The sequence below is a fragment of the Typopeltis vanoorti genome, chromosome 21, assembly GCF_054136105.1.
Source record: "Typopeltis vanoorti isolate ZY-2024b chromosome 21, IOZ_Tvanoo_1.0, whole genome shotgun sequence".
Taxonomy (NCBI): Eukaryota; Metazoa; Arthropoda; class Arachnida; order Uropygi; family Thelyphonidae; genus Typopeltis; species Typopeltis vanoorti.
Window position 1 is genome coordinate 15778348 of NC_143569.1, and position 15249 is coordinate 15793596.

Consider the following 15249-nt stretch of genomic DNA (forward strand, 5'->3'; position numbering starts at 1 on the left):
ATAAAGTTGGCCCTGAGTAGGAATCGAAACCACGACTTGCTGGCTGGAGAACCGAAGACACTACCCACTTGACCAAGCAGAGACGTCGCAACCTACTGACCTCTCTCTCTATATATAAACTTTATATAAACAGTACCGTATGTGGCACTGCTTGTCTATCTCTATCATCGACATTGTTACTGGCTTAATTATGCGGAGGATCCATGACCTTATTAAGAATAATGAAAGAGTTTAAGGGGTCTAAGAAATTAAGGGATGGCATCAAAAGGTATTTTGACATATTTGGCAGAGGCAGAAAAAATCTGAAGTTACACCATGAAGTAATATTACTCTTACTCAGTACTAGTAATAGAGTAATTATATATATATATATATATATATATATATACATATATATATATATATATATACATATATATACATATATATATATATATATATATATATATATACATACATACAGGGCCGTCGCCAGATTAGATCGCGCCCTGAGGCAAACAACTAAATATCTCCCCTGATTAATTATTAGACAAAAATATAAGAAAATCTCCAAATGCTATTTTGTTTTTATTACAAGAGAAACATTAACGCAAAACGATTACATAAAAATATTAATTAAATGTTTGCTCTACGGGGATATCGCACAATAAAACTGTTTATAAGGTCTGCTAAGTTTAAATTATAAGCTATGTCCGCCTCTATCCATAATTGCTAGACCAACCAATCTTTCTTGGGTCATTACTGTTCACAAATAATTTTTAATCAGTTTAAGTTTGGAAAAACTTCTCTCCGCACATGTTCCGCTAACAGGAATATATAATAATAATAATGTATATAATTTTCAATCGAAGGTGAGTTAGCCGATCTCATACGGAGGTAGCAGGGTTTTTTCTCCCGGAAACTCGGGTTTTTCATCCCACATACAGACAAATCGGCCCTTCAGAACACAAGCAATTTACAGACAAAAAATACTGGTTGTGGAGGTGGGCAGTAGATGGCGTTGATTCGTAGTAGAAGTTCGGTGTAGTGGTTGAGACAGTTGTAATAGTAGGTGTCCTCCAGCGATGAGTCTTTGGACTCCTTGGAGGTGTCAGGAATAATATAATAGCGTAGCGACGGCGCTTACGCAATATGGCTGAACGAGCGCTCTTATTAAACCACACCGTGAGGCAGGCTGCCTCTATGCTACACTCTGTCGACGGTACTATATATATATATATATATATATATTTTAGAATCGCATATTATCGTGCTACTTGTGAGATATTGTAAACCTGCGATAGCTAAATGGTAACCAATGGTTCAGCATTGATCTTCTATGCTGCGAGGAAAAAAGAGAAAACAAACTAGAAGAACGAACGCAATTAAAAAAAGAAAAAACTTGCCTACTAATTGCTTTGGCTCCATCCAATCATTACCTGGTCCACGGAAAGGTCAGAGCTTTTTTATAACTACTATTTTTCTTATTGTTATATATGGAAGATAAACTTGTTATACGATTTTATACAAAAAACTTACGTAATTAGTTTTATTTATAGAAAAAGTTTTTTTAATGTGATATTTAAAGCACTTTTAAAACGTTTAATCCGTTCTCATTACTCAATCGTAATGTCAAGTTTTGTCATTTAGAAAACTTGTATAATGCTGTTTTCGCCTCTAGCTGTGAATGGTTGAAATATATAAATTGGCCAGCCTCCGTTGCAAACGGTAACAATAAGCTAATACGATAACGCTATTTCAGCATAAAATTTCCTTCTTTTTGTTTGCCGCTTCCGTTTTATCATTATATACTCTTTTCCCAAATCATATCATAATAAGATTCAGAACCTCGCACACAATTGCTTACTAAACATCTAATCTGTATCCAGGTTTCACGTTTGGCTAAGGCTCTAGAGCCTTACGTTTGACTAGACGTACACCTGTACTCTCGACAACAGGTAAACGGTTCTGTTCATCGTGTGTGGTATTGTGGCATTTGTAAACGCTTAACGGTTTTGGGTGGGGCGTCGTTATTTCTGGTAATATTGATGACATTTGTTACTTAACTTGACCTATTTACGCTTTTCGTATGTTAAAGCCTAAGTACTTTTTTACAGGCATGAAGCGTAGGTGCTGGAAAAGCATCAATATAATATTAGCCTATGTTGCTACACACGAAAACAAGAGTTGGAAGATTCCGGGTGCTGTATAAAGCCAAGCTGTGGGCCTTGAATTTGTTTTCCTAGTATTATATATATATATTTGCTCCTTATCTTCAAAATGCCTAAACTACATACCTCTAGGATACGTTTATTTGCATATGGATTTGCTGCGTTCTGTTTTTCGCTCATTTTTATTGCTTTTTGTACCCCAAACTGGCTAGCATCTGATCAGCGCGTCTATGGCGCGCTGTTTGTGAAGATGGGATTGTGGGAGACTTGTTTTCGCAGCTTTTCGAGTCCAACTGATATTGATAAAAGAAAGTATTATGCAGGATGTAGGTGGATTTTAACTGATGAGTACCAGAATCTCAGGGAATTTTTAGAACCAGGTAAGTAACGTAAACGTTGCTGTAGTTCAACTTAGCTACCAAAAATGAATTTTCATTTAGATCAGAAGAAGAAGAATGTGTAGTTTAGACATTAATCATTTAAATGAGACTTGTTAAATTATATATTTCAGAGAATACTATGAAATCATGAAGCGAGAGAAAGATGTAGGCTTATTTATAGTACCAAATGGAAAAGTTGAACCTTTTAATGTTATGAATGATTTAATATGTTTTCTTCGGAGTATACGTAATGCTACTTATTAAGTTTATTGAGGAATTGGTTGATTATAACATGTTACTTTAAGAGAGAGAGAGATAAAAGTGACATTACTGATGGTAGTCAGTCAAGGGATTTCTTCCCCCCCCCCCTCCCGTAGGGATGAAAGTAATTTACACCTGACAAGAAATTGTATTAAATCGCATTTTCATCCATAATGCTGGTATTATATAAAAGGATTTGTGCATTGTATTAGGGGATGTCAAGGCAACTTGATAGAAAGTCAACTTTTCTGTATGTATTTTTCAAAATATGAATCGTACTGTTACAGGTTGTAAATTATCACACGTTTAGTGCACATTTTTGTTGGGATAATCTACTCCCTTCCATTTTAGACAGCAAACATGATGGTATTTGTAAGCCAATTGGCCTCCAGTAAGTAGGATTGTGGTCTCACCAAGTAATGGAAATTGTCTGCCATCTAGAGTACTTAGTTGTGAAGATATTTCAAAACCAAATGTTACTAATTTGGTAAGATCTAGGCTTAAATGTTGTTTGAGATAGAAAGAATTAATAATAATCTTTGATGTTTTTTGGCATGAAGTAGTTGATATGAGTGATATGAAGTAAGTTTCATATGAGTATAGTTGGAAGTTATTCTCCTGGAAAATATGTTTTTTCTTTCCATGAAATATGCAGAGCTATCAGAGAACACATGCAGTTAATAGACAAAAATTCATTGGTGAGGTGTATAGCTTCCTATGAGGAGTCCTGGGACCCCATCGGGGTTACTTTATTAGTATGACATTTGCATTTGAAGAGCTTTAGTCTGAAATAGCTAGTATTGGTCTGTGTTTCTTAACATGAAGGGGTTGGCATAAAAAAAATAGGACATGAATGTAAATTTGCAGTGTGTGAAAAGTAAGTTAAGCCATAACACATATTATGGGGTAAACACATTACACATATAGGGGAAACTGAACTTTGCAGCTTGAATTCATTCTTGTTAGGTGTATTATAGATGAAGTTGCATATAAATAGTTGCTTTAAAAGTATTAATATCATAACATCAGCTTATTTGAATCAATTTAAAATGCCTAATTGGCATATTTCTAAATAATGTCCTTACTTAATAAAGATATTTAGTATTGAGAAACAACAAATAACTTGCTGTGGATTATGCTGGATGCCATAGATTTCTTCACCTGCAGTAATTTAGTCAGTTAGCGCTTCCTATAAAATGCCATATCCCCATGCATTAAAAAACTTTTTTATTTCAAATTCCTTCATTTAAATTGAATCAAACAGCTGAGATATCATCATCATCATCAGCTCCCCATAAATTAGCTATTCGTTCTGGTTTCTTCAGGAAAAGACAAAAAAAAAAAAAAAAGAAGATAAAATGGAGGGCGTATTACTTATATGCTTTCGATTTTTGTCTTTTCCTGAATTTTACCAGAATGTTAAAAAATACACTTTTCTCTAAAGCTTATGATTTGGTTACAAATACATGATAAGAACAACTAAGTATTTTTAAGGCTAGGTATTTTTATTTAGTTTATTTTTCCATCTGTCTTGATAGTTACTCCAAGATACCACTCAGTTTGCCACAGAAGATGACAGTAATCTAACTGAATAATTTAATTATATGACATCCCTTCCTTCTCATCATGCAGAAAGCCTACACATAGGCCAGTGCATCTACATGTAATTTCCCTTCCAGCAGTACAGCATTATCAGAAAACTATTGAATAGAACCAGAAATCTATTCAGACAAAATAATTCTAACAATTTGGATAGAATTACCACATTCATCATGAGTTCTTTGCTAACGGCTACATTCTCAAGAAAATTAGCAAAACAGTGAATCTCCCTGACAATATGCTGATTATAGTAAAACAATTTTACAAAATTACTAATATAATTGTGTTTATGAAAAAAAAAATTTTTTTTTTTAAAGAATTATATCCTCAGTAAAGCTTTCAAGCCACTACTAAGCTGAAAATCTTTATATGCTCTATTCACGATCAATCTCGTCACTCTCCCTCCTTTCAAGTTCAGCAGTTCATAATGCTCCCTCCATGCAGACTTTCCTACTGTGGACAGTCTGAATGAAAAATCAACATCTATTTAGAGCAGCACAAAAAATGCACCACTGATTTTAATGGACATTATGTTTAAACAGCTCTTCTTGGAAATAAAGCCACATTTAAATGCCATCATAGCCTTAATAATGAAAGCACTCCAAAATGTGGTAAGCATTATAATAAATTTAGTTTAATCCTTTATCCAAGTGTGAGCAAACAAAGTTTCCACCTGAAAGTATCTTCAGGACTAGGGTAAGGTGGTACACCGGGCAACTCGTTGCAAAGGTGGGGCAAGCTAACATCACTCCTATCTCAGTATCTCCCATAATGCAAAACACATCTCCTTGCAGATGTTATGTATTAAGGGAAGAGCCACTACCCAGACTAGTTTTGACCTTTATTGAGGTCTCTTCAGTGGGAGCCAGGCCCAAGTGGAGATACCAGGCAGAAGCATTAGCAAGGTTTAATTTCAGGATCAGTGGGCACTTAACCTTATTTAGAAAGATACCTTGAAGAACAAAAAATATGGAAATGTTTTGCATTGTGGGATTGAAATTATGAGAGTTATGAAATTAAAAGCCTACTTAGATTCATATTTGAAAAAAATTAGTTTTATCATTTGTTTAAACTACTGGAATGTTTGAACATACTGCATTATCATTTTTTACAATACTCTGTCATGAATTTTAACATATTAAATTGATTAAATATCCTCTAAGAAAAATTTCATTCTACACTTTTTACAGCATTTTTTATTGCAACACAAGTTCTTTTCACCATTGGGTTCACAGCTCTGCTGATTGCATGTGTACTTATACTTGCATTACATCTGTGTCTTAGTCCAGAAAAGGATGTTTCCATTATACGGATTATTGGCATGATGATTTTGGTTTCAGGTAAGTTGTGCAACTTTCATTTGAATTATGTTTTGTCTTTTAACCACGCTACCGGCCAAGACATCTATAGATGTCAAAGTTATCATGGATGCGAAGTGCATATTAAAATTATAATACCATTGATATTACATTGAAATATATGATGGACACAGAGCATATGAGGATGCGTATTTGATCCATAACGGCCGGTGAGGTGGTTAAGATGCCTTTTATAATAGAACTTAATTACATATTTGTATGCTGCTTTGTGTGTGTGGCATCTGCTCTAATACTAAATGGATTAAATTGGTATTTTCATCTTTTATAAAATTTGTGAAGCCATTTTAATTTTGATTTAAACTGGACAATTTTTAGAATCTAAATGGCACAGAAGTATTGCAGAACTTTAGTGCTTTAACGATGTTTCACTTAAAAGAAATATTGCTGAGAAAATTAGGTGAAAGAATGCTTATTTTTAGAATATTATTAACTTTTCCATGTAATGTAAATGAATTAAAAACAACATGATTATTGAATTAATAGAGTTTGAAAAAGCATTATTTTCACATTAAAAAGAATTATGTATAAAGAGCAATAAGTCCTGGCTTCTTAATTGAAAAATGCTTTCAGTTCTGCTTTCCCCTCCTCTCCTTGAATTTAAAAAAAAAAAAAAAAGACAGAGAAAAACTAAAGAATCAAATATTCGTATTTTTCAATTTGAAAATAGCAACATAACACTAACTATATAGTAAGGTAGTTGATGGTTTTTTGCATACCCATCAAGACTTTGTGATATAACCAGATGTGTTTTTCAGTGCTGAAGTTTATGATTATAACAACACTATCATTGTTATATGAAAATTAACTATTTAGACCCAGTGCACCAACACTAATATCATTAGCATTGATTAAACTAATCTTGCATTGTATTTTTCATTTCTCCTAAAGAGTAATGAAAAACGCAATTTTATCAATGCTAAAATACTAACTTCTGAGAATGATATTAGTGTTGGCACATTGGATCTAAATAGTTAATTTTCATATAACAACCATGTCTTTTACAAATGTATACAAAGATTTCTCATTCTCAAGTTTAATATTTTGGATGTAATCAGGACTGGTTTAAGGATCAAAAATAGATAACCGGGAGAAGATCCCCCCCCCCCCAACACACACACAACTGTGATCAGACTGGGAATTTGGATCTAATATGGAATCCTAACTTTCTTGTGGTTTGCCCAATTATTAGATATATTCCATGTGGATTATTGAAGAAATGAACATTGGTTTAAGGAATGCAAAGAAAGCTGCAGTCAGACCAGAGTTCTGTACCTAATGTCCAATCCTAACTTCCTTGTGGTGTGTCCAATTATTGGATATATCCACTTGATTATTGAATAAATGAATGATGATCAATGCTTGGAATTTGATATGCCCACTGTGATTCATCATCTATATATATTGCATTAGAAAGAAACTGGCAGTAAACCTGATATCAAAATTGCAAATATTAAAGTCAGCTCTTTACTTTATGCAGATGCTGTTATATTCTTAAATAAATCCAATACAACTAACTATTCAGGACTCTAAATTGAATAACTGCTGCATTAAGTTTGGTTGAAAATAAATAATAAAAAGACAAACTATGAAATTAGGTAGGATTCGGGAAAATATCATCCTCAATGGATATCCTACAGAAATAAAATACTTCAGTTATTTTGGTACCGTTTGCAGAGAATATGGCAAATTGAATTTGGAAACAGATAATAGAATAAACAAAGCTACCATAGTGAGAAACCAGTGGAATGAATTTAGGGGAGTGAACAAATGGCTTGCTCATATTGAAGATGAAGATACTTTACTTGAAAGGAACATGACACTGTCACCATTTAGTAATGTGTGAGCAGAGCTAATCTAAATCAGTATGGTCACGTATGCATAGAATGACAGAGTACAGGTTAGCGAAACAAGTTTTTGCTGCCAATATGGCAGAAAAAGACCCAGAGGGTATTTTTATTTATTTATTTTTTATTTTTAGATGGATTGATTCAGTTAGAATTATGAAATAAGATCTGATATATTGTTGATTTGACAGATATGACTAATTTGGAGGAAAATAATGTAAATTTAATGATGGAATACTATCATAGTATTTATGCATCAGGAATTTATGATAATGATCAGGATTGGCAGAGCACAGTGATTGACCATCCATTTTTAGGAATGATGGTTTTAATGCAACAGCTACATAGTAGACAAAATGCTGGAATCATCATATTTTTTAAATTTTGATTCTTTGGCATTTATTTTTGTGCTTTGCAATTGCTTGAGTTAATTTTTGTTTTTATTCTACTGAATTTTTGGATAACATTCTGAGGATTTCTAAATTTTGTGTACACTCCTAGCAAACCTCATATTTAAAACAGCATTTAGTATGTGGATAATATAGAACTTGCTTAAGCTTCATATATATATACAGTTGTATACTCAACAGATTATAGAGTTAATGAAATTTCTGGGTTCAGATAACACCTCTGCTCTTAAAGCATGTTTACTTTTTAGCTGTTATAAATATCTTTCTTCACATAACATTTTATTCACACACACACGAGATGTGCGACAACAACATAGTCACCTTCGTGCTTCATATCTTTTTTTTTTTATTGCAAAAAAACTCCCCTCAATTCTTCTCCCCCTTATCTTTGATAGTCTTCATCTCAAGATCAGATTTCTTACTTCTAACCTTTCTTGATATCATTTTATCACTTGTATAGCATCCAGAAAACTTGACATGCTCCTTCACTCAAGATGTTATTTTTCATCTGTCCAATTACTTATTCCATACAAACCTTTGAATACTGCTCCCACATTTGGGATGATGCACCTAATCTTGATGCTGTTCAGAAGAGAGCAGTTCAGTTGATTAGTGACTCCTTGCTATCATACAGATATTCAATATCTGCATTTTTTTCTTCTTTAAATATTTTAATGGGCACTGTTCAGAGAACTAGCATATGTTGCACCCCCTCCCCCCTGACTCCAGTCAGCCTACAGCATTATGAGCAACAGCTACCCAGCATCCTTTTATAGTTAAACTGCTGACTCACTGAACCAGCTATTCTCAGTTATTTTTCATTCCATCTGCCCCCCTCAGTTCTGAAGAACAGCCTTATCCATGAAATATTCCCTCTAGACTACATTCTCTAGCTCCTTCACGAGGAAATATCAACAAATTACTTTGCTCTTGACTCAGGCCCAGACATGGCACTCATTTGCTATAGGATTTGCAGCCTCTTGTGTATATGATTTGGGAATATTACTGGAACTTTTTGTGTGTGCATGCACAACATTTTTATTACTATCACTAATATATTGCAGAAGGATATCTGCATGTATTTGTGCATCTCATTTCTTTGTTCATTCATACTCTGACATCCTTGCCAGGATGACTAAAACAACATCCATTCTTATACAATATACGTTGGGTGGTTCTTTATTGTATCATATGTAGAATCTTTGCTAAACCTATGGTGCAAGTCTTCAAACCAAATTACCCACTGCTATTTTGTTTATCTTAATTTTCTTTATTATAAGCTTCATTATCCCAGTTTCCAAGGTCAGGTGTGCAACAGTCCCTTCATCTTCAACAATATTCTTATGATTGCACAAAGTAATACTCTTGCTTTTAGAATTAATTTTGAATAATCATTTACTAAAATATTTTCCCTAAAATCATGCAGCTTACCATTGATAATAGTAGTACTGATCGGTTGCTATATTACTTCAGTTCTATAACTACAGGTATCCCTTGATTAACGCAATTAATTAATCCCTTGATGTTACTGCGTTAATCAAATATAATAATTAATGGTAAAAATTACAATTCGTCCATGATCGATTACTATATTAATAATTCGCTTTATATGGTACTCGTTTAGGAAAGATAAAAAATGAATGCAAAGTAAATGTTTAATAAATGTTTGTACCTACATTAGTTACTGCAATTTTTTATCAAAAAAAAAAAGTTATCAAGAGTCGTTTGAACAGTTTTAGTTTTTTTCTATCAGCATAAGTTCTATGATAATAAGCAAAATGACTCTCTCGACCTTGGCAAACAAGCATTCTTCGATAACATCTTGATCCATATCCATTACTTGCTGCTTAAGCGATTTTAAACGGAAATATTGCATCCAGTTCTTTAATCGTTATCTCCTTTGGAACCTCATCTTCACATTCCATTTGTTCATTGTCTTTATATGCGCATTATTGTTCAATTTCAAGATGATTGTTGTAACTGAAATCTTTTAAATTTGAATCCAATAATTATTTAGCATCTTCTGAATCAACACCATCAAAACCAACGTCTTCACCATTTGCAACAGTTTCTTCAACCACATTGTTCACAGGATTTTAAAAACCACCTAAGTCATTAGCGCATTCTGCAAAAGATTTTCCCAAACAGCTCTCATACAGCTAGAAGACACTTGCTCCCACGAGTCATGAATGTTTTCACTGCGTGTTTAATGTTAAAATTTTTCTAAAATTCTTGGAGCCTAATCGCATTTTCTCCTGTTGTTGTTTCTACTGCCTTTGAGAATGTCTTTTTAAGAAAATAGGCTTTGAAAGTTGTAATGACATCCATGTCCATGGGTTGTAGCAATGATGTCGTATGTGGTGGAATTTTGGTACATTTAAAGGTGCGTTAATTAAAATTCTTGCCGCATATATAAAGGATTTTCGCAATTAATTTCGGCGCGTTAAGCAAGGGATAACTGTATATTAATTTTTTCTCTCTCCTGAAACTTTTATAATTATTTTAATTTTCATTTTTAGCGATCCTCTGTACTCTTGCAGTGATAGTTTTTGGAGCATTAGGAGACCAGAATGATTGGATGCCAGATCCAGATCATAATTACTTGTCTTGGTCATTTGGTCTTGCTGTTGTTGGGACATTCTTTGAGTACATAGCTGCAATTTTGTTTTTCATTGAGAGTAGACTTGTTAAGAGACGGGAAGAAGAGGAACGCGATCATCAAGTTGTGTATCGCTTGGAGCAAACACATTCAAAAGTGTAAATTGTTTTACATAGAATTTCTATTATATCCTAACACTAAACGGAAGAGTTACCAATTTGCAAGATAATGAAAATATTTTCTACTCTATCCAGTGCTAAGAAATCTTTACATGAGACTTTTATAAACTGTGCATTTTTAAAGTCCATTATACTTTTTATTTTTATAATATTTGCACTTTTTATTTATTTCTTAAGCATACATGATGTGATAACAAACTAGATTATAATAATGATTTTAAATAATAAAAGTGTGATAGGGATTCAGCCTATATTTTTTAAGTGATATTCTTTGAAACACAAATAAGTTTATACTGTATATTTTTCTAGGATAGTTATTTTTCTGTCTGTATTTACTGAACACAGTATTCTTACATGAGCCTCCAGTTTTCAAAATATTGATAAAAAACAAGTATTCATGCACTGATTTTTGTTAATGGTAACTTTTTATGAATAAATGAAATCATGTTCTTGGTTTCATGAATGTAAATAATATGTATTTTTTATAGAAAAACAGTCATATGGGGTATCATGTATTAGTTCAGCATGTTTTTGTTTTCTTTATTATCAAAATTTTATAATCAGTACGAATTATAAAATTTTTTATGAGTATTGCATGAAATGTGCTATGCATAGAAAACCTCTTGTATATACTGAATTTTTATTCTATTTGTAGAACAATATTGTGATTATTGTGTAAGTAATCACACTAGACTGTAATCCATATACATTTCTTTTGTGTTTAGTTTTTGTTGTACTTAATATTTACTATTTAGATTTTTATTTTTTGAAATGGATATTTTAGATGTAGACATTAATGTTTAAATTACATTTACAACTCATGGACAAATAATTTGTTTAAATTTCTTCATCTTAAAATGTACTTTCTGAGAAATGCTATGATGAGAAAGGAAATTGCCCTCAAGCAAATCATACTATTAATGTTGGTATAATTAGCATATGGGAGAATAATTTGATATATATACTTTTTTATTTTTCTCTTTATATTTCTTTTATTGTTGCTGTTTGAAGTCATACACTCAGAAGAAAGCAATTCCTGTTAAAATTAATAGGTGTGACTTGCAAAGGTCAAAAATTTTATTAAATAAACATTTAAAAGAATTCAAAGGAACAAAAAAATCCACGAAAGAGTGTCATCTACCCAATCAAAAAAGAGTAAATCAATCTTTCTTGAAATATATAATATAAAACTTAATTTAACAGAGGAATAATGCTAAATTTCAAATGACTCAAGATGAAGAGTTTTCCTTCACTAGGCCTCTTCATCTTTAAAAATCTCAGCTGATTACAATCACTAGTGAACATGTAAAGTAAAAGCTAATTTATTAAGATTAGAAGTTGACTTAGTGACATGATAGGGATCAAATATTATTAATTTTATGGGAGTCTGTGACACCACCTAGATGTGAAAGTTTCCCTCCTTGAAGAAGTAAGTAATTCTACTCATTTTTGAAACTTAGATATATGTGTTAATACAAAAGTGAATCAGAGCAGATATCTCTGAAAAAGAGAAAATCTGATATCCATCAGAGCTCAAAATAGAATGGTATGTATGTATGTTGTACCAGATAGTTATTTTGGACTTCTAATAAAAAATATGAAATATTTGTGACATTAACTGTTCTAGCTTTTGTCTAGCTATAGCAGTGGTATACAATTAAGAAAAATTGATGTCAGTATCCTTACAAAATTTTCTATTATCCCATATATATATATTTTCATCTGCTTTATACTAATGCATACTTTTGCCTAGACATAAGTATCTTTATCTTGTTTTTCATGTGCTTATTTATGGTTGCTGTCTTGGGTATTTAGATTCATATAGATCCATTTTTGTCAAACTTGGTATCCATTCCCAAGTGCCTCAACAATGCTTGGACACTGTCCAAGAAGGTGAAGCCACTCTTGTAGCATTCTCTCACACACATGTGCATCCAAACTTCCTATTTTGTATACTTATGAAGCATATAAGACAGGAATTATTAGTGCCTTGTAATGAATCTGTGATTAGCTGAATCTCAGAGCATGAAGTATGAAAATTCATATACAGTACTCCTATTTATTATTGTAATATTTCTTCTCATGTGATATAGAACTGTGGTTGATATTATCGAAGAATATGAATTTTATATAATGGTCACAAACTGTTTTATAAAATGTAAATAAACAAGGAGTTGTTTATTTATATTTTCTAAGATGGTTTTTATAATTTTTTTTTGTTTGGTGATTGTCATTTTGCAAAACAAAATAATTATTTTGAAAGTGTAGTTTTTTTATATGATGATTTAAATTTGGAAAATGAATGCAGTTTTTCACTGAAGTGAGAATAAATGTTATTTCAGTAAAGAATCTGTGGGTTATTGGCATCTTAATATTTATGACTTTTTTTATAATTATATATAATTTATGTTAATTTTATGATCTGTTTGGTTTCTGAAAGCCTACTAATGTAACTCAGTATCTTGTTATTATGAGATGAAATTTAAAATAATAACGAATTCTCCTAACAGAAAATAGTGAAATTGATGAGGCATAACTAGGATTTAACGAAAAATGTAATTTTCTGAACAGGTTCAATGATTCAACTTTGATAACAGATATTTGTCATATCCTCATTTCTTATGCTTTTATATAATAGACCACTTCAGTTATACTGGTCTTGGTAATAAACTGATTTTTGTTGCCATTCTCTTCAGTTAGATTTTTTTTGGCTAAACATAACTGGCTTAGTGTTTTTCATTGTACAATACTTCCAGTCTCCATTATCAAGAATTTTAGGATAAAAATTGCAGTTTTAAGTGATAATGACCTTTCAGTTAAGGCAGTGTTTCTCAACGTTTTTTGGATCATACCCCACCTCAACATCTCAAAGATTTTGATGCCTTACCTCAATGTCTCAAAGATTTTGATGCCCCCCCCCTAGCATAATAGCCAGCCAAGTTCTGGAAAAGTATAATATAAATATGTGCATGTACATTTTCTAATTGCTCCCCAAAATATTCAAATTGTCCCCTGTGGGGCATACGCCCCACGTTGAGAAACACTGAGTTAAGGATACCTCATTTCTAAACAGGTCATATTCTTTGTTTTTATTACTGCCTGTCATTTTCAGCAACTTCTTAGTTGAATTACATAATGCATGAACTGAAAGCGAAACATTTCTGTATATTCTTTATAGGTTTTCTGTTTCTCTCTGATATCTAATGAAATCTGTGGTAGCATCCATTCTCTCATTAATGAGTAAGATACAAAAGAAATTATTAATGTGAGACGATCCCTTGCATTTTAAACATGTTTGACAATTTCTTTGTAGAAACTCATGTCAAATTTTAACACATAGTAAATTAATTTCAGGATATCACATATTTAACTTAAATTGTGATATGTTGACTAACTTCTGCATTTACTTCTATTTTAATGATGAACACAAGGTAGCATTAGTAGGTTGCTTTCAGGAAAATTGTACTTCACAGTGATTTAAAACTTTAAGATGCTTTAAATACCACATTTTTTTGAGAGGTTTATAAAGTTATGCAAAATATCATTTATGGGTATTCTTGTTTTGGGAAAGATTTCTTACATTCCAGTTTGTTCAAGGTTAATTATTTATGGAGCATTGAATTAATGAATAGGAGAAATGTTGGATCTGTATTTAATTTATGTAATTACTGTTGTCCAATTTTGTAAAATAATGTTTATAACTGTATTTGCTATTTTGTAAGTGACTGCAGTGCAGTTTACTGCTACATTCCAGTTTTTTTCTAATATTAATTTTACACTTCACAATTTATTTAATTGTGAAGTGTAAAAGACAAGACATTTGGAGCAGCTCTCTAATGTTAAACAAAAAAAATTTAGTTATTTGCATATACTGATGACTTTAGATTTCTTTAAATTTTATTTTACAGTGACTTTTAACTTTGTTTTCTGTATTTGATTAAATAAATTTTTAAATTGGTTACTTAGTCATTCTTATTCATAGTCATAGTTACTTAGCAATATGTTATAATTTTTTTTTTTTTTTTCATACATGGGCATGTACTTAAGTGAATGAAATGAAAATCATTAATTTTCACTATTGTACAGTTGAAATTTCAGTTATATACTCTCACACCATTATGCTATATATACTACAGTAATAGTCATATTACTGCAGTATATAATCATAAAATATTCAAGAAAATTATGAAACAAGAATATGAAGATAGTTCTGTTTTCTGCTCTTTGTCAATTACATTATAGACCCTTCAATACGTTATTTATATCTACCCGACCTAGTTGGCTGGGCTGTAAATTTGAATCCTACTGTAGGTATGAATGTTTTTGATATCTGTAGGTGAGATATGAATTTTCTGGGCTGGTGTAATACCATCACCTCACTTATTTGGAGTGCATGTTGTTATTATTATTTTTTTTAACAACCTGAAGTGGCTTGAAAACATAAAACA

The 15249-nt window shown here is 31.8% G+C and overlaps 2 protein-coding genes across 2 annotated transcripts in view; one reads left to right on the forward strand and one right to left on the reverse strand.

Annotated features, from left to right (window-relative positions):
- Positions 1 to 15249, reverse strand: part of LOC150094643 (uncharacterized) — a 189320-nt gene that overhangs the window by 66653 nt on the left and 107418 nt on the right. The window lies entirely within an intron of this gene.
- LOC150094644 (uncharacterized) lies at positions 1928 to 14762 on the forward strand. Its single transcript, XM_090411290.1, has 3 exons — positions 1928 to 2530; positions 5581 to 5730; positions 10543 to 14762. Exons 1-3 carry the CDS (start codon positions 2260 to 2262, stop codon positions 10782 to 10784), a joined length of 663 nt encoding a protein of 220 aa, XP_090267416.1. The 5' UTR covers positions 1928 to 2259; the 3' UTR covers positions 10785 to 14762.